At 25.5% G+C, this 21,332-nt stretch overlaps 1 protein-coding gene across 1 annotated transcript; it reads right to left on the bottom strand.

Annotated features, from left to right (window-relative positions):
* Positions 1-621: 621 nt before the first annotated feature.
* LOC101235182 (uncharacterized) lies at positions 622-21,332 on the bottom strand. The gene is made up of 13 exons (XM_065799802.1): positions 21,170-21,332; positions 20,910-21,018; positions 19,707-19,770; positions 13,765-13,862; positions 13,490-13,660; positions 11,075-11,183; positions 10,905-10,971; positions 7,821-7,877; positions 5,407-5,526; positions 5,198-5,300; positions 4,986-5,082; positions 1,214-1,398; positions 622-838 (listed from the first exon to the last, which is right to left on the bottom strand). Exons 1-13 carry the CDS (start codon positions 21,295-21,297, stop codon positions 683-685), a joined length of 1,464 nt encoding a protein of 487 aa, XP_065655874.1. The 5' UTR covers positions 21,298-21,332; the 3' UTR covers positions 622-682.

The raw sequence follows: 21,332 nt of genomic DNA, 5'->3' as shown, positions 1-21,332 counted from the left end.
AGTTTTTAACCAGCATGCTACTATGCTTCTTCACCCTTCCATAAACTTTTTTTAAGGCATCAGATGAAAGTTTTACAGTTCTTTCCAACGATTGTAAGTTGTTTGACAACTTACAATCGTTGAGTGAGAGAAATTTTTCTAGCAGTTTGAATAGTTTGTTGTAACTTACATGAGGTAATAAAAAATAAAGTAGGACGCTCAAATTGTAATAAAACAACATCAAGCAACATTAACATCAACAAACTGTCTAAGTCAACATTGGAAACATAGTTGTTAAAAGCATTACAAATGTCAAGGGAATTAGTTAGAGTATTGTTGTTTTCGATAATTATGGTTGGTGAAACTTGTGCAGTAGACTTAAGATTGATAATATTAGCAATACCTTTCCATGTTGTTTTCATAATAAGTATATATTCTTTTTAAATAATTTTTAAAACAGCCACGACGAATAAAAACGAATTTTAAAACACGTCCACTTTTCTATCCAGTTAAGAAACAAAGTAATATTAGCAAATTTACATGTGAAACTTTTTAAATAAAGTAAAAAAAAAATCCTTTTTTTAAATTGCGCTACAGCCTCAAATAGTGAGATTTATAGAAAAGTACATTGCGCTTATTTTTTTAAATTGAAAACCTTAATTACAAAAAAAAAAAAAAAAAAAAAAATTAAAAAATTATAAACCTAAAATACCTTAGAAATTAAATAAACATTAAATAAAAAGCTAATCACCAGGCCGCCAACAGCAAAATATGTCCAATTTAACTTCTTTCGAAAAATAGAACTTTTATTCAAAACGACTGCTTCAGAAGAAATACCTTTCTCTTTCAAAACTAAATTCTAAGAGGACAAAAACTGTTTAAAAGTCAAATTTTTAAATTATATGTGCTCTAATTATATATATTAACTTTAATCTTGACAACACAGTTTTTCAATCACCGAAGAGAAAACTTTTTTTTGTGTTGCAAATAATATATGTCAAGTTAGTTTAGCTGGGCGTGTTTATATATACACACACACAGATAGATATATATATATATATATATATATATATATATATATATATATATATATATATATATATATATATATATATATATATATATATATATATATATATATATATATATATATATATATATATATATATATATATATATATATATAAGGGAGAGAGACAGATTTAAAAAAAAAATCAGAATTATTATCGCATACCGTCCTTATTTTAGTAAAAGGCTCATCATCTTGTAAAATTCTGTCTGGTATACTAGAATCTTTTTTTTGTTGTAAAATAAAAGTTGCTGGACGTAGTAGCGGACGTTGCGAGGAATCTTTTTTATGATTTACAACATCTTTGTATTTAAGAGCTGCCATTACATGATTCTTTTCATTCACCATACCTAAACACGTGAGAACCAAATAATTAAAAAAAAAATTATCGCGATGATTGATTAAAAAATGGTAAGATGGGTAGACGGGAAAAAAGTAAAACGGGTAACCGAACAATATTGTAGATATTATTAAATAAAATTCTAAAATTTTGTTAATGAAATCCAATTAAAAGGAATATTTACAAACAATGATAACTATCATATGATCATAGAGATTGGTAATCATCATATTATGATTCTACTATTCTAATCATCATATTATGATTCTGATGATCATACAGATTGGTAATAATTATATTGCTGCTGATGATAGTGATGATGATTTTATTATCAGTTACTTTAAGTAATAGTCTAGCACAAATTATCTATTTAAAAAAAAAATATTATTTGAAAACATTTCCTCATTCTAAATATGTAAAAATAAAATGTTTTACCGGGGGTTAGGGAAAAAACGCAAATATAACTTAAATAGCTAACAGTAACTGTAAATCTTCAAACAGACTTGTTATCATTTTTTACTATTACTTAACAAATAAATATAAACAGAGATTAAAATAAATCGTTGACACTACCTTTCATAATTGTAATTATAATATTGTAATAATTATTATAATAGTGTTATAATAAAAATTTGAATAAAAGGGATTATTTTAAAACATTTAATAAAAAGAAAATTAAATAATTTAATTTTTTTATATATTTTTTGGATTGAAAAACCAGAGAAACATTTAAATATGTTTTTGTTTTTGCCATCATAGTCCTGCATTTCCTCCTCATTTGATGTCTTTAATGCCATGAGACATGCTGCCTTTCTCAGCGTAATTGCAATGCCTGTGAAATTAGCAATTATGCTTATTCTAAAATTTAAAAGAAGACAAAAACAGTTTAAAAGTTAAATTTTTAAAATTATATATTTTACCGCAAACTTGCATAATCAAAATGCCAAAAGCTCTTTTTACAACAATGCTGTCAGAATCACTTAGGTAGTTAACATTTCTGCATAGATGTTCGTGACTTTATGCCTTCATGTTAATATTCATCTTAATATATATATATATATATATATATATATATATATATATATATATATATATATATATATATATATATATATATATATATATATATATATATATATAATTATTGATGCTTTTGAATAAAATAATTTGATGCTTTTGAATTTTAAATGTAATAGTCATTAATAAATAGAATGTGATCGAATCTGTACAAAATCGAAGCTATTACTCAAGTTTTAGTTTAATAAATTATTGTAAATAAAATATTACACTAGATATTTAATTTTTAAGCATTCAAAATTTGGAGTTGTTATTGAAATGTTGCAAGTTTTGATATTTTATTACATAGACTTTTATGCAATTCAAAGTAAAAGTTCTAGTTAAGCGAAGTTTTTTGTCAAATGGACCTAAAAAACCTGTGCGAGTTTTTTTAGGTCCATTTTCGTCAAATGGACCTAAAAAACCTGTGACTTAACCACGATACCATTAAGGATAATATGATCAAATTTAACGGGAATTCAAAAAAAACCTTATGCTGAATTTAACTTTCGAATAGAAGAAATAAATCATAGGCTCTTTTGCACTGAGATTTTTAATTTATGTAAGACATACTTTATAATAAATATAACTTCGTTGGTATTACTTAAGTATAATTTAACAATATGCATTGGCATTTTTAATTATAAAAATAAACTTTTTAAATCTAAAATAAATCAATACATATAGGTTTAATGTAATTTTTTAAAATATATATTACGGTTTTAAATTACTTGAAAAAATTTTTTAGGCAAAAAAAAAGCATAGCATTTTGGCAAAAATATTTGTTAAAAATTATTAAATAACATTATATGAAACATATTTTAGATATAGATAAAGAAGAAAAATATAATTATTTTCAATATTATTAACCAAAAAACCTATAATGTAATGTAAAAAGTTGTTCAGTAAATAAAATGCTGAAAAATGGTATGTATTTAATGATATATAAATGGTATATAAGTCTATACTTGCCAATAAAATTTTCATTCTTTTAAATCACCTAACTCTGTGTAGCAATGTACCAACACCAAATGCTGCTTGGATCTATATCCAGGTTTAATCCTGTTGTGAATCATTAGGCAATTTATTTTCAAGTGATCTACATACCTTAGTGAATCACTGAAATTTGAATACCTTAGCGAATACCTTTGAATACCTTAGTGAATCACTGAAAAAAAAAACAGCCAAATTTCAGCTTCATAAAAATTTTTCCCCACAAACAGTGATGTTTTTTTGTTTTTATTTTTTTTAAAGGTGCTCCCAGAAGTTCTTATGGTGTTATCACACAGCACCACAGAAGAGCATTTAACTAGAAAGCTCATGCCTCCTTCTATACCAATGTCGCTTATTGGTATAGAGCCGGCATCGAACCTCAGACCTCTGGATTCTCAGCCAAAACTCTAAACACTGCGCCACAGCTGCTTGTTGACTTTTATTACCCCACTAAATTGCAACCTAAGTTAATTTTTTTATCATCCCCTGGATGAAAGTCTAAAAACACCTGGGGGCCGATGGAACTTTTACATTTGGTTCAAGTTCCAGAAAAGATACTCTCTATTTTTAATCTAACATTACATAAATCAATATAAAAAATAACAACTTTTTTTTTGTTTAAAAACGTTACTACCAGTATCAGTGAAAACAATAAGTTGATTTCATTATTTTTAAACTTAGATTTATGATGTACAACAGCAAAAAAATTGACTTTGTTTGCTTGCTTTCATACCTTTAAAAAATCTTTCTCAACAATAATTTAATAAAATTAATCAATATATTTAGTATTTTTCATAAAATTCTGATAAATACTTCATAAAATATGTATTTAATAAAAATACTTCATAAAATCTTTATTTAGTAATTACACAAGGAAGTTTTGTTTAAACTAGATTGCTCGTCTATTTTGAATCAAAACTTAGTAAAAACACAACATAAATGATTCTTATTATGAAATAAATCAAATCTTTTCAAATTTATAACTTTTGAAATTTGCAATAATTTTTCTAAATGTAATAATTGTGCTATGTATTTGATCATAATAAATTTAAAGATGTGTCTATTTATACATACTATATGTATACATAATTGGCTATTTATACACACCATATATACTTACAAATGGCTTTTTATATATACCATAAAATCAAATGTTACTTTGTAGAAACAGAATAAATGAGTGCATCAACGGACTTAAAAAGGGAGAACATGCAAGGATTGTACATACATCAATTCCGGATGTGGGCTTGGGCAGGCAATCCTAATGCCAAACCAAGCCCTAATTCTTTCCTTGATGTATGTAAATTCCCTGTACATTCTTCCTATTTAAGTAATTTAAATGCAAGTACTCATCTATTTGATGGCAACAAAATAATCTATTAATTTTTATGGTATGCTTAAATAACCATTTGTAAATAGCATGTATAAATAGCCACATCCAAAATTTAAAGAAAACTCAAATTTATTTAACTGTGATAAATTTATAAAGAACTTATAAATTCTATTTTTCAATTTAATTTACATTTCAATAAAAAAAAGAGTGTATACCTTTAAATGCCAATGTGGAATCTTTATTTCCTATTTGCATCGCATCTAAATGGCCATGAAGCAAATCAGGTGTAACTATAGAATTACCCTGGGGAGGCTAAAACAAGCAATTTCAGTTACTACAATTAAAAAAAGAAAAACTAAAGGTAGAAAAAACTTATTTACAAAGAAAATAACGAAGTACATTAAACAAACAATAGGAATATACATACGATATCATTAAAACTTTCAACTCTATTGAAACCATTACTAACTATTCCCTCTGCTAGAAAACTGCCAAATTTATGGTTCTGTTGTTTTTTAACTTTACTGGAACTGAAAAAAATTTAATAAAAATAACCTATTAACCGTTAATTAATAAAAATAACATATTAACAGTTAATTAATACCAAAATTTTTATATCAAAGTTTTGATGCAAACCTCATTTTTTGTTGATAAAAACTTGAAAAAACTTTTATTTGAAAAATCCATTTTAACAACTCCCAAACAGTTGATATAACTTCAATTAGATAAAAAATTAATACAAAGATGGTAACTAACCTAAAAAATAATACAAAGATGTAACTAGCTTAAATTAATGCTAGAAAAAATAATACAATTATGGCAACTAATCTTAACTTTAAGTGAGTAATGCTAGAAATAAGTATGAATAGAAACAATTATACCTTATATATTTAAATAATTAAAAATAATATATAGAGACAGATAGATATCTGAATGAAAGATTTTCTTTCTAAAAGTAAACTTTGACCTTTGAAACTTTGTTTCGGGGAAAAAAAAAAGAAGTTTATAACATTTTGTTATTTTTATAATATTGGTAAAAAATTAAAAAAATTAAAAAAACTTAACAACACATTCAAATAAAATAAAATTTTTAACGTTAAATAAGTTAACATTAAAATCTGAACAAAGTTTTGGAGATTTTTAACAAGTAGTTAACTTTTTTTTGTTGCTTTTTAATATCAAGTTGTACTGATTCAACTTCTTTATTGTATCTGAATTATTTTTAAAACACAATGTTTTTTGACATTCACCTATCCAAACATTTGGTACTTTTTAATCAAGTTGCTGATGGTTCTTACCCAAATGCTTTTTATAAAAACCATTTGCAACTTGGTTAAAAAGTACACAATGTTTGGATAAGAACTATTTGCAACTTGATTAAAAATACAAGAATAAATAAATATTAAAAAAAAAAATATTATTTTAACAGATTTCAAATAAGCATCATTCTTTTATGATTCTTATGCACAAAGTGATAACAAATATTATTGGAGAAAAAAAAGTTTACAAAAATTGAAATATGCATACATTTTTGTTATTTATTCTTAAATGACCAAAGTTACATGGTAACCAAACTTAGGCGATTTTGCAGTATATACAAAAAAGTATATAAAACAAACTTTATTTATCCCAGTGAAACATTTTGCTTTGATACTTATTTCTCTGACTCTATGGTAGTGGTGTGTTGATTTGGTAGTAGTGTAGTGATAAAGCACTTGTTTCATAAGCAAAAAGTACAAAGTTTAACCTGCAGCAGCTATTTTAATTAATTTGCAATATTTCAATTATATTAGCTTTGTATTATAAAAAACTACATAAATGTGTTATGATATGATTTATTTGAATGTTTATTTTTTTTTCAAATTGTTTACACAAATTACAGCAAGTTTAATTACAAACAAAATAGTTTATAACAAGAAATGAATTATAACAATTATAACGATTATAACAAGAAATGAATTATAATAAGAATTATATATAATATGAATTATAACAAGAAATGAATTATAACAAGAATTATATAAAACATGAATTATAACAAGAAATGAATTATAACAAGAATATGCATATGCAAACTATAATTACAAAAAAAATTTGTTTTTGCAATAAATTATTTTTTTCAAAAAGCAAGCTTAAATTGGTGAATAAGACTCAATAGTATGTTTCTTATATGTTTTTTAGACAAACTGTTAACTTAGATTTGACTAAAACCAAGTCTTACCAGGAACAACATGCAACCACTTATGCACACCTCTACACATGTCATAAAGTTACTCTTTATGTTGTGTGGTAAACTACACGCTACCATAAAGACACTCTCTAATATATTTAATAAGTAAAATTTTGGAGCAACTTTTTGACTGTCATTTCCAACAGATATTTTTAGTTGCTTAACTAGACCTAACCTTTTATATGGATGTTAACTTCACATTTTATAAAAAATTTTTGTCTCCTATAAAACATTGTGTTCCTTTTATATTCTTAATAAACTTAATGCCTTCAACTCATTCAACAGAGTTGAAGTTAATTATAGAAGTTTTTGAATCAGTTCTTTATTATAGTTTTTATCTCACTGTTTGTCACTTTTTTATCTGACTGCTAATGTTGAAATGGGAATAGAAACTTAGTCACAACGAGCAACCGCAAAAATAACTGAAATTCTAATATTCGATATGTTCTATTCTTTAAATTGAAAGTTTGGGAGTTAAACAAAAATAACAGCAACATGATCTTTTGTTTTCTTCCCTTTGCCCAATCTGTCAATTTTAACAAACACGCTTGAAAGTAATGTTTTTCCTCTGCTTTGCCAAAGCATACAAACACAAATAAAATAAAATCATTCATCTTTATGAAAATATCTCCATAAAAGGGCTTTGAAAAATATTTTTAACAAATGATTTGTAAACTAATTAAAAAAAAAGAATTACTTTATTCAAGGGAATTAACTAACATGCTTGTGTAGCATTGTGTAGCATTTTTATGTTGGCACGTGTAATGATTGTTTTAAAGAAATTTATAACTTTTGGTGAACAAAACAAAACAAAAATTACTTTAATCCTCCAAAATAGTAAAGAAGCACTCCAAGTATAGACACTAATCCTTTGAATCTAAAAATAATTTAATAATGAGAATGACTTTTATATTAAATGGTTACGTCTAACAAACATCTATTTTTATATTATTTTTAAAAAAAAAATTTTTTAATAAAAAAATAAAGCAAATAAACATTTTTTCATGTTGTAACAAATTCAACAATGCGGTAGTGGTGTAGTGGTAGAGCGCTCGCCTCAAAAGTGAGAAGTTCTGAGTTCAATCCCCACCACATCCCTGTCAGTATGGCACTCAATTTGTTTCTCTACACAGCAGCCTTGTTCTGCAAGGTTTTTGTTTTTGGAGTTATAGAGTTGAGAGAGGGTTGTAACTACAACAAAAAGTAGCCTCCTTGACTGGAGTGGCCTTCATGGCTTGGGGAGGTGAATTAAATAAAAAAAGTAAAAAAAAAACTCATATTATATTATTATATTAAACTCATAGATTATTATTAGTATTGTTACAACTATTAAATAATTCAAAAGTTGACTAAATTGGCTAATATATTTTCTAAAGTCGACTAAAATTGACTAATAGATTTTTGAAATCAACTAAGTCAACTAAAAGTTGATTTTAAAATTAATAAACGCCCCCCCCCCCCTTTATTAGGGACTCGAGAGTAATATAGTTTGTAAAAAAATTCTTTAATGGCATTTTTTTAACTCAGAACTTTTTATTTTTAACATTTGTTTTAAGTCATTTAAATTTTTATTTTTAATTCTTTTTCACTTAGAATTTTTTATTTAAAGATATGCTACTAGTAATCTATACTATACTGCTACTAGTAAACTGTACTATACTGCTACTAGTAAACTGTACTATACTGCTACTAGTAAACTGTACTATACCGCTACTAGTAAACTGTACTATACTGCTACTAGTAAACTGTACTATACTGCTACTAGTAAACTGTACTATACTGCTACTAGTAAACTGTACTATACCGCTACTAGTAAACTATACTATACTGCTATTATTAATTAATAAATAAAAGAAATCAGTATCTAAACAATAATAAGATGATTTGTAAAAAAGTAGAGAAAAAGGTTGAGACAGATATATAGAAATTTAGAGTGTTCAATACAAGGAGGCTAGGATTAATTAGAAAAAAAAGGCAAAAATGTAACTAATAAGAAATGAAAAAATTTGAAGCTACCCAACTCATGTAAGTGTAGAAAAGTAGATAATAACAATGATGATAAATATGACATTAATTATGATTTAGTTTTAATTATAAAATTTCACTCCATCCTCATAAATTCAAAAACTTTAACCAAACCCAGTTTGATTAAAGAGTTATTATTTATACAAATATAGGTATTTTAGATTTTATTACATAGAAAAAATTGTTTTTTAACAAAGTTAAACTTGAAACAATTTTAAATTTAACTTTCAACAAATAACTTCAAGTATCCTATCATACATATCAATATCATATCATTGATATTGATATGTATGATATGGTATTGATATGTATGATATGATATTGATATGTATGATGTGATGTTGACATGTATGATATGATATTGATATGTATGATATGGTATTGACATGTATGATATGGTATTGATATGTATGATATGATATTGATATGTATGATATGATATTGATATGTATAATATGATATTGATATGTATGATGTGATATTGATATGTATGATATGGTATTGATATGTATGATGTGATATTGACATGTATGATATGATATTGATACGTATGATATGATATTGATTTGTATGATATGATATTGATATGTATGATATGGTATTGATATGTATGATAATATATTGATATGTATGATATGATATTGATATGTATGATGTGATATTGACATGTATGATATGATATTGATATGTATTATATGATATTGATGTGTATGATATGATATTGATATGTATGATGTGATATTGACATGTATGATATGATATTGATATGTATGATATGGTATTGATATGCATGATATGGTATTGATATGTGTGATATGGTATTGACATGTATAATATGGTATTGATATGTATGATATGGTATTGACATGTATGATATGATATTGATATGTATGATATGGTATTGATATGTATGATATGATATTGATATGTATGATATGATATTGATATGTATGATGTGATATTGATATGTATGATATGGTATTGATATGTATGATATGGTATTGATATGTATGATGTGATATTGACATGTATGATATGATATTGATATGTATTATATGATATTGATATGTATGATATGATATTGATATGTATGATATGGTATTGATATGTATGGTAATATATTGATATGTATGATATGATATTGATATGTATGATGTGATATTGACATGTATGATATGGTATTGATATGTATGATATGGTATTGACATGTATAATATGGTATTGATATGTATAATATGATATTGATATGTATGATATGATATTGCACCACTATATGTGAATCATATTTATGATATGGTATTGATATGTATGATATGGTATTGACATGTATATTATTTTATTGATATGCATGATATGGTATTGATATGTTCGATATGGTATTGATATGTATGATATGATATTGACATGAATGATATGATATTGCACCACTATATGTGAATCATATTTTTTATACAAAGTTATTTATGTCTAAAAAAAAGCAAGTGATTATTACTGAAGTCTTCTCAAAACAATTCTTCGGTATTCTGTATTTAATTAAAGTAATAAAGGTTTTAAAATTATTTTATTATAAATTATGGATAATGCTTGACATAATTAAACAAAAATCTATTACTAAACTAAAATTTATTTGGCTTCAGAGTAATTTTATGTGTCACTAATACCCCAATATCTACTCTTTAGAGCTTTAAATATGTCATTAATAATGTTTAAAAGAATGCATGCAGCACAGATAATATATTAATAGTTCAATAATATGGCATCAAATGCTTCAACTCTTCCTATAATGTCATTTAAATAAATAAAAAAGACATAATGGAAACCCCCAAGTGTGGAAACATGAACATTGAACTTTTAAACAAAAACATATGCATATATGTACCTGAAAGATCTTGACTTATATAAGTTACTGAAGTAAATGAAAAAGCAAATAGGATAAACAAGCACATCTAAAAAATAACAACTATTTGAGTCAACGCAATAATTACAAAAATATTGAATGTTATACATAAAAAATTTGCCATGCTTTTAAAAGATAATGGAAAAGCTTACATTTTACTGAGATGTATGTGGGAAGCCTATACAACCATAATAATGCAAGCAACAACATTAATTTAACCACACATTTAAAAATGGATTTGGATGAATTACTTGTACTATTCTAGGAAATAAATAAAATACAACATAAAAAACAAAAAAATTCTGCTTAAAAAACTTTTCTTTTTTTTTATTTAATAGAAATGATAATAATTAATAGAAGTAATGATAATGAAAAATGTTTAAAGATTATCCTGTTCTTAAGAATTATTTAATTTGTTAAATTATTAGGTTGCATTCATTTTTACTATTAAACTCACTTTTAATATATCCCTATTCCCAATTTTTAATAATGATCCTTGTTATTATTTTGGTATACTTATGGTTATTAATATTATTATTATTGTGTCTGTTGTTACTATTATTTTTGTAGTTAAATTATACTTATTGATAGTGTTCATCATATCATTTCTTTTTATAAAATGCACTATTTAAATAATATCTACTAATTACAAAGTTTGTTTCAAGAAAATTAATTTAAACCACCACTACCTTCAATGTAATCAATGCTTAAATTTAGTTCATAAAAGATGCTGTTTCTTGATTGATATCGATTTTAGGATATTAAATAACAGTTTGATTCTGTGTTTCATGTATAAAATACATTTTTCAGTTTAGCTCTGTATCTGATGAGAAACTACTTCTATAAACATCAATTAATAAGGTGATACACATTAATGAACTCCCAAATGACTTTTCACCTTTTCCAAACACAAAATAATCTAATCTTTATAACAAACTCAACTTGATTTCACATCAGTTAAATAACAATTATAATGACATAAATATGGTTGCAAACCCTATAAATTATAAATATATCAACACAGAACATTTTAATACTGCCAAGTGTTAAAATGTTTTATTTCTGTGATGTTGTGCAAAAATTTCTTCTTTTCGTTTAAATATTTTTTCTCCTGTTAACTACTTTGATAAGCTAAACTTATTAATATCTCTCATTAACCATAAGTTCATTATTATTGCTATAACTGAAACTAAACCATAAATTGACATTCTACCAACAATCACATTAATTTTTGCAAGTGCTTTACACACTTCTCTAATAAATTAATATACAAATCTAGAAGCAATTTTAATATGCATAAACCAAAGTTTTTAGAATGTGTTTGTGGAAATTTTTTCACTTTTCTAAAAATGTCTGATATCATTTACCACCATCCTAATATAGACATTCCAGAGTTTATTAATACTAAACTCCACTTTTTGAAAACTCTCCATAGAAAAAAAAAAACTATATATTTGATGGGTGACTTATGTAGACCTTTTAATAACCAACTCAGATAATTCTGAACCTGAATTTTTAAATACCATTGCTATGAAATAAATTTCTTATTATCTCAAATTTAAATACTACATTATCAGTTTTAAATGGCAATAATATCAGATCATTTGTCTCAATTTTTTTGTTAAAAGTAAAAAATAAATAAAATTACAAAGAATCATGTAAAGATATTTCAAAAATTAAATGGACTAGTTTTTTTATTTAAGTCGTTTATAGAGTTTTTCAAAAGTTTCAATTTTCTTTTAAATAAAAACGCACTATTAAAAAAATAAGTCAGCAAGAGCTCCTTGATTAGTGGTAGCAACCCAAGGATTACATATGGAACCTTAAATGTCATTTAAAATAAAACAGAAAAATATAATGCTCAACAAGTTTCTTTAATTAAAGAATCTTAATAACAAACTCAGACTTGAATAAATTTTTAATGCATATAGAAACTTACTTGCTACTTTGTCAAAGTAAAAAGAACAATTCTAATTCTTCTATGATTATCCTAAAAATTTGTAGCCTACATGGAATGGTATTATCCTAAAAATTTGTAGTCTACATGGAATGGTATTAGGAATCTTTAAAAAAATTTTATTCTAGATGGAATGGTATAAGGAATCTTTTAAAAAATTGTAATCTACATGGGATGGTATTAGGAATCTTTAAAATATTTGTTCAAGAGTTAACTCATATTTCTTCCTGATTCCCATTTTTAATTCATACTTTGTTTCAAATCAAGAAAAATAATTTTCAATAAGAAAAATAATTTCCAATAATTTTCAATAACTTACAATATTTATTATGTTTGAAAATGGCAGGAAAATTTAGGACAAAAAGTTTTTAAATTCTAATGATGATAGAAATTGCTATAAAAAGTGTTTCTAAATAATAGAGAAAAAAAGTTAACGAATGAGACTTTTTATAGAAATATTGATAGAAAATATTGACCTTTGAAACTTACTGAAAAAATTATCATTTTTATATACAAAAAGTATCTAAGATATTAGAGGAAGTTTCGTCCATGGGAACAAAAAAAATAGATAATTCTAAAACACAAAAGAAAAAAATTGTTCTAATAATACCATGTTTAATTTCCTCAAGCAAGATGAAGAACTGGTTTGTGAGTGAGTCATGTGAATTTGTTTATCTTGTTCCTGGAGATGATAAGATATAACTGAAAGACATGACAAACAAGGTTTGTACTTTTCGTTTAAAAATCTTTCAAAATCATCACTCTCCAATTCAAAATGTTTCTAAAAAAAATATATATATATTTTACTGAATTAAAAAAAAAACAACTTTAAAAAATTTTTTTGACTTCAGTTTTTCTGTATAAAAATAACAAAAAACATTTAACCTCGTCTTTAGGAACAAAAGCTGCAAGCTCATTTATTTTACGACTTTGTTTTGACAAGCAAGCTTGGCATAGTAAACTTTTTTCTTTTGAAAGATTTGCTTAAAAATAAATTACTATATTTAAACCAATGCATACAGAACTAAATCAGACTACCATTTGTTATAGTTAGTAAAAATTGAAATTTTATATTTTTTAAGAATACTCTAAAAACTAGTAAGTGACCGGGGTTGATAATTGACTGGGGTCAGGGCCAGGTGTGATTAAATATAACCGATACCGGGTTTTTGACCGGGACTGCATAAACAATTATACATCCAAAGCATTTTTTTTTAATTTAAAGTGCATGTTATATTTTGTATATAGATGCATATATAAACATTATTATGATCAACATGATCATCATAATCATCATTACCATCATGATCATGATTATCATGATCATCCTCATCAGACTTAAGCCTTCCTCTTTTATGCTGTTTCTCTAATATAAACAATCTAGAGCATTTTCTTAACTAAAGCTCATTCATACAATATGTAAGGCACTCTCTTCAAGTTTTCTACTCTTTCGGTAAATACTGCACCATATAAATACTAATGTTTATATAAATATGAAAGGATATTGTATGCTAGCATCTAAATAAATAGCAAACATATATGTTTATATCCATAATATGTATGCATAAAGGGCATCATGGAAGTTTTTATTCCTTCTCTTCAATTTTAACTCAAGCCTCATTTTACTTCACATTTTTCACCATCTTGAGCAGTTGCTTTATCAAAAATTAATCATTTTTTTCATCTTTTTTACATCTCTCTTAAGAACAAATGTCCTTTTATTATTCCAAGAAGCCAATGTAAAAATGCCCTGTCTGATGTTAAGCTCTGTTATTCTCAGTTTACTAAACCTTGTATCATATCTCAGATGTTAAGTTCTAGAGCTTTTGGTTAGTCTTTATCAGTGTCATTAACTAAAGTAAGCCTAACATTTAATCTCTAATTCATGGATCTGATCTTTTTACTTCACCCCAGAATAAGACAGAGTTATTTGCAAAAAAATCTTACTCTAATTTGACTCTTGAATCTTCCTGCCAGACTGAACCTTCCTGCCAGTTAAACAGATTAACTCATTGTTAAACATCCAAATCACTTTGGCTTCTATACTAAAATTAATTCTCAATTAAACATTTCTACAGCTTGTGCTCCAGACAAGATTTCCATCATAGTATTAAAAAAGTTTTTTCCAGAACTCTCTTCAATTTTTGCTAAACTTTTAAAAAGTGCTAAATAAGTGATTCCAATTTTTCAAAACTCTAGAAAACACTTTAACCTCTATAACGATCCTACAATTAGTCTTCATTTTGTTATTATTTTCTTTATATAAAGCTTTTGAGATTATTAAACTATTTCTTTCTAACTGCAGTATTAACGTTATTCTTGAAGGCCTACACTCTTCTTTAGTTCAAGTAACTTTAAGGGTACTACAAAGTTCTATTTTTGCTCCTGTTTTTCATCTACAATATTAATCTTTATGAAAATTTTACATCCAAAGTGCCTCTTTTTGGCTTAACTTTTAGGGACGAACACAAACCTGTTCTAGTGTCACTGGAGCAGTATGAGCGCCCCAAAAAAAAGCGTCCAAAAATTATTTTATCTTTTAATTTTTCTTTTGCTTTTTTATTAAAAATATAATTTTTTTTGGTTTTAAATGCAGTAGTGAATAAATAATTTTCAGTTTATTTTTGCTATTTCATTTTTTCTTCAGGACAATAAAATGAATTAAAAAGCAATTTCTTTTTTCTCACAATTATGTGACATAACTGTCTTTTGGTTACTAACTGAATGTTTAAAATATGTTGCTACGAAACATTATTTTAAAAAAATGTTATAAAGTTTTATAACAATGGAATACATAAAAAGTTTGCTTTTTCAAAAGATAAAATGATTTTAAAATATCTTTAGTAAAACTGTTGCCAATTTTAATGTGAATTTTAAAATTTACTACGAATTATAAAATACCGATTCAAAGTAAAAATGTTCGCAATTAAAAGTGAGCTGCTTTTGATAATAAATGAACAAAATTAAAAAATTTCAGTCTTAATAACAATTGCGCAAACTTAACTTTTTTGCATATTCACGCAAATTTAATTTTTGAATAAATGAACTTTTGATATATTTAGCTTTCTATTTTAGTTTTCATGAGGAAAACGAAAAAACGAAGTGTAAACTTTTTCAAAACGTTTTGTTTCTCTTCCATATTCTTTTTGACTAATAATAAAAATAATTATTACAATAACTCAATAAAACTTTAAGATCAAGTTATTTTTAAACTTCAATATCTTTATGTTTAAAAAAATCCATAATAAATGTAACTTAATTAACAAAACGTAATTTTTTTAAATTATACTTAATGAATAAAGAAATTAAAAATATTTTTTTAAATATAACATGCTTTTTAATTAAAAAAGTATATCATTTTTTAAATTACGTTTACTATAATTATCTCTTCTTTAATTATCTTTAATTTAAAAGGCGCCTTAAAATCACTTTAAAAATTATTAACCTTTAGTAAAAGTAAATGATCAGAACTGCTAATATTTAAATCAAAGTTTTAAAAATAAAATAATAGTAAATACTATTATTAAATGTTTATGTTTTTTATTCGAATAGTTATTTGAATACAAGACGTAAAACTATTTTGTTAATTTTACATATATTACACATTTTAATATATGTAAATATATTATGTAATGTAAATGGGAGGCTGAATAAGCAAGAATTGGCATAAGTGCAAACTGGCATAAATGCAAAGCATTTCAAAAACTGGCATATGTGCAAATTGGCATAAGTGCACCAAAAGATTTTGCAAACGTTGGCGTAAGTGCGAACTGGCATAAGTGTGAAACAATTTCAAAAACTGGCACAGGTGCGAACTTGCATAAGTGCCGATTGGCATAAGTGCGCCAAACAAATTTGCAAACATCGGCATAAGTACAAATTGGCATAAGTGCGATACCGTTACAAAAACTTGCATAAGTGCAAATTGGCTTAAGTGCGCCAAAAGAATTTGCAAATACTGGCATAAGTGCGAACTGTCATAAGTGCGAATTGGCATAAGTGTGAAGCAGTTACAAAAACTGGCATAAGTGCAAATTGGCATAAGTGCACCAAATAAAATTGCAAATATTGGCACAAGTGCAAATTGGTATTTCCCACTTATGCCATTTTGCATTTGTGCCAGTTCACACTTATGCCGATGTTTGCAAATTTATTCTGCGCACTTATGCCAGTTCCTATTTATGCCGATTCGCACATATGCCAGTTTTTGCGACTGCTTCGCACTTATGCCAGTTAGTACTTATGCCAATTCGTACTTACGCCAATGTTTGCAAATTTGCTCGACGTACTTATGCCAGTTCGCACTTGTGCCAGTTTTTGTAACTGCTTTGCACTTATACCAGTTCGCACTTACGCCATTTGGACTTATGCTAGTTCGCACTTATGAAAGTCGCGCTTATGAAATTCGTTCTTATTCAGTTATCCCAATGTAAATACTGGTTAAAAATTGATTAAAGTATTTAAACATTTAATTACTAATTATTTAAAACATTAATAACTACTCAAATTAAATTTACTAAAAAAAATTTAATAAATATTTAAAATACTTTAAACAATTTTCAATAATTATATACAAATAGCGTGGTTAAATTCTTAAGTAAAATAGTTTTCTTAATGTAACTAAAGTAGGTTACATCCTTTGATAAATTCATGTATTCAAAGAAATGCTTTTGAATCAACTCCTTATCTTCGGATAAAACTAAACAAGATAAACACAAATGATTAAAATGATGATTAAAAAAATGATGATTGAAAATCATTGTCGCGGCTCCGGTTTTTTTCTAGTGGAAAAAGGAGGGGGGCAGTAATCTCAAGAACATCACATCCCTCTTCCCCCAACGTTGCCAAAAAAAAAAGTGGTACCTCCAAATAACTCTGGGTTTATCACTGACTTTATACTTTTGTCTTGACAAAAAATCTTCACTTTTTGATTGCTTAAAACAAGCAGCTAGTTTTTAATCTGATCTCTCTTCTGTAACAGCCTAATACTTGCAGTGGCTTGTAGATTTAAATTCTGGACTTGAAATAAACGATTCTTTTAAACAACAAAACTAAATTAATTACTGCAAAAAAATATTGCAATATTGTTGGCATTCCTATATTCCTTGGCATTTAATTGACAAATAACAACCTACTCTTTGACAAAGTCTAAAAGCACATTGTAAATATAGTTAGAACTGCTTTATCTGCCAAACTTGAGCAACTCTCCCATTATTGTAAGATTGAATTTCTTTCTTTTTTCTAAAAACACTATCATGGTCAATGCTCAAATGAGCTATCATCTCTATTACGATAAACCAGAACTCATTCTTTCTTGGCTTCTTATTCAACAAGTTGCATCTTTTTACTGCATCTGCCCCTTCATAAAAAAACTTTTATTAACCCAGTTTTTTTCCTTGCACATCAAAAAAAAAACCTTATAACTCTTCCCCATCTTCATGTTTTCTTTTTTTGTACAACCTACAACTTTTTAAATCTTTAGTTAACCCTTTCCTAATATTTTAACCTATACTCTATTTTAAAGTAACTCATAAGTTAATAGTGGTTGCTTACAATCTTGTTGGAAGTAAATTAGAGCTTAAAAATATATAAATATATGCCAGTATTTAATAAATAGTAAATGTAACTATTAAATTATAATACAAAAAGTATTATAAATTTTTTTCTAGCCCCGGCTATCAGCCTCTGCTAATTCTTATAATTTTGCCTCATTTTTAAAAGTCTCATTTTTAGCTGGGGATTTTTGGCCCCAGTCACTTTATACTAAAAATTTATTTTCTCTAAAAAATATCTAAGTGATTGTAAGTACTAAATGAACTTAAATAAACAATAATATTAAAAAAAAAATGCCTAATAAAAAGTGATAAAATAAATATTTATTTTACACCTAAGTGATATAATCAGTAAATAAGTTAATAACTATACCATTAACTCAACTTTAAATATTACATACTAAAAATAAAACAGCTAATATTATATTGACTTTGCTTTACATTGGTTTGCTTTTATGGTGCAAATGCACCTACTACTTAATTGACAACTTAATTGACGACTTGATTGACAACTTAACTTTTTGACATTTTACGAGTAATATAAACTGGTACTTACATAAAGCAGCTAATTAGTATGTGTGGAGTGAAATATGGAAGAAAAGATGGAAGAATAATATATAAAGTTGTGTACTACATCACCCAAGAACATGCAATATCCGGAACAGTTTGACAAATTACGAATCAGCACAAAACACACAATCAGCAAAAAATCTACCAACCAATAAGTAAATAATTTACCATAGAGGAATTTGTAATTTATTTTTGAAAAATATTTCACACAAGTTATTTTTGATTGTATTGGGACATATTAGAAACAAAGACAAAAATAAACAACTTTTTACCCTTTACACACAGGCACATACATATGCCAACTGTACATAGTTGGCATATGTGTGTGCCTGGATAACACCGCAGGATAAATTGCCATGTGATAGCTTTTTATTGCTACTAAATTTAGCCAGGGTAATTTAGGCAATAGTTGTTTTTACTTTTTAAAAATGAATAAGACTAAATTTGGTGTTTTTATACTTTTATTTATATACTATATATATCTTTTCAGTTTAGCCCAAATCTCTTATTTTTCAATGAGAAATTTCAAATTTGATTTTATCAATATCACTTCAATTCATTGAAAAAAATAATCAATAAAGTTAAAAAAGAAATTTTAAAAATAAAGTTAAACAACAAATTATATCGTTTTTTGCTTTAACTAATAAAATTAATTGGTAAAACAAAAAATTCTTATCATTTAAAGAGATGATATTTATAAGCTACCTTCATTAGTTGAATGCACTGGTATCTCATACATTTCAGGAATAATTTGATAATAGTCACCATCATACAACAACAAGAAAAATATACATACATACATACATACATACATACATACATACATACATACATACATACATACATACATACATACATACACAGATATATATATATATATATATATATATATATATATATATATATATATATATATATATATATATATATATATATATATATATATATATATACCACTGCATTGTCTTTACTTTTTCTTATAAAAGTTAAAAAACTTTGAAAAATTAAATTAATAGATTGCCTGCCCAAACCAAAACTCTCAGTCAATGTATACTTCTTATTTAAGTCTGTTGATATATGTAAATTAGTAAAAACATTCATCTGATTCTTTTCTTCAACAACTTGTTTCTCCATCAGTAGGTTCATCAGCCAGATTTCTGATGAACCTACTGATGAAGAAACAAGTTGTTGAAGAAAAAAAATAAGATAAGTGTTTTTACTTTTTTATTATTGCTCTGTTTTTTAATAACATTGGACATTTTATATGGCTGGCATCTCTAAACATAAATTCGTTTTTGCTCATACCCATGTAGAATTTAATTACAGAACTGTGAGCAAGATAATTAGAGCCTATATTACCTTAATATAATGTTTTTTGTTAAGCACTGATTTGATAAAAAGCAGATAATTTTATTAAAGCAGTTGTAGTTACTTTGAGTTAAAACTATTTTTTTTCTTTGACAACTTTATATATTTAAAATAGATTTAATATTTGGCATACAGCTTGTTATGCAACTTATTTTAATTGCATTTTCATTAAAAATCTTCTGAAACTTGTGATTAATAGGGAAATGCTTGTCAATTCCCTATCACAAGTTCCAGAAAATTTATCACAAGTTTTAAAAGATTAAAAAAATATTTTAATGTTTTTTAGTTGAAATACTACAGGATCACATTAAATTAGTTTTCAGATTTCAGAACAGATTAAGTAGTATTAAGTAGTAAAATGTTTTAAAACTCAATGAATTGTTATCTTTTTCAGATCAAATTTTCTATTTCACATAATACACCTAAAAAATATTTTTATTAAAAAAACAATTTAAATTTAAACAAAAATTTATATATTAAAAGATGACACAAAATTTTATTTTAAATCTAACATGTAAAAAGAACTAGGATAAAAAAAACCTCTTTAAAGCCATTCCATTGTTCACATTCTAGACAAAACCACCAATTAGAACAACTTTTTTCTATTTTTGAAACTTTACCACAAAACCAGCAATTAATATTCACTGAACTAAAGAAATTAGTTATAAAAAGAATACTGAAAAATAAAACTTAACTATTAATGTAAAATAGATTGTTGTTAAATATTTTAGTTTATATATAAATATATTCAAAATCTTGAAAAACTTTTAAATTATCATTTTATCATACTAAATTTATACCTAAATATTTTGCTCCACAAAATTTTAAAAACAGTTAATAGAGATATTCCAATCAGTATTACGAGTGATACTTCATAGCAAAATGTCAAATAATCTAATTCATCATAAAAACCAAATATTGAGTACATTATTAATGTATCTAAAAGTCAAAAAATACATATAA

This window comes from Hydra vulgaris, chromosome 06, assembly GCF_038396675.1.
Source record: "Hydra vulgaris chromosome 06, alternate assembly HydraT2T_AEP".
NCBI classification, from domain to species: Eukaryota; Metazoa; Cnidaria; class Hydrozoa; order Anthoathecata; family Hydridae; genus Hydra; species Hydra vulgaris.
The sequence above is the reverse complement of the archived record's forward strand: the minus strand, read 5'-3'. Positions and strand labels throughout refer to the sequence as shown.

What these genes read in the sequence shown, in the direction of transcription:
- LOC101235182 (XM_065799802.1), bottom strand. Translation starts at nt 21,297, where the DNA reads ATGTACTCAATATTTGGTTTTTATGATGAATTAGATTATTTGACATTT. An exon ending in TTGTGGAGCAAAATATTTAG is followed by an intron (nt 21,019 to 21,169) that starts GTATAAATTTAG and finishes TAATTTCTTTAG; the next exon opens with TTCAGTGAATATTAATTGCT. An exon ending in TTTTATCAACAAAAAATGAG is followed by an intron (nt 5,301 to 5,406) that starts GTTTGCATCAAA and finishes AATTTTTTTCAG; the next exon opens with TTCCAGTAAAGTTAAAAAAC.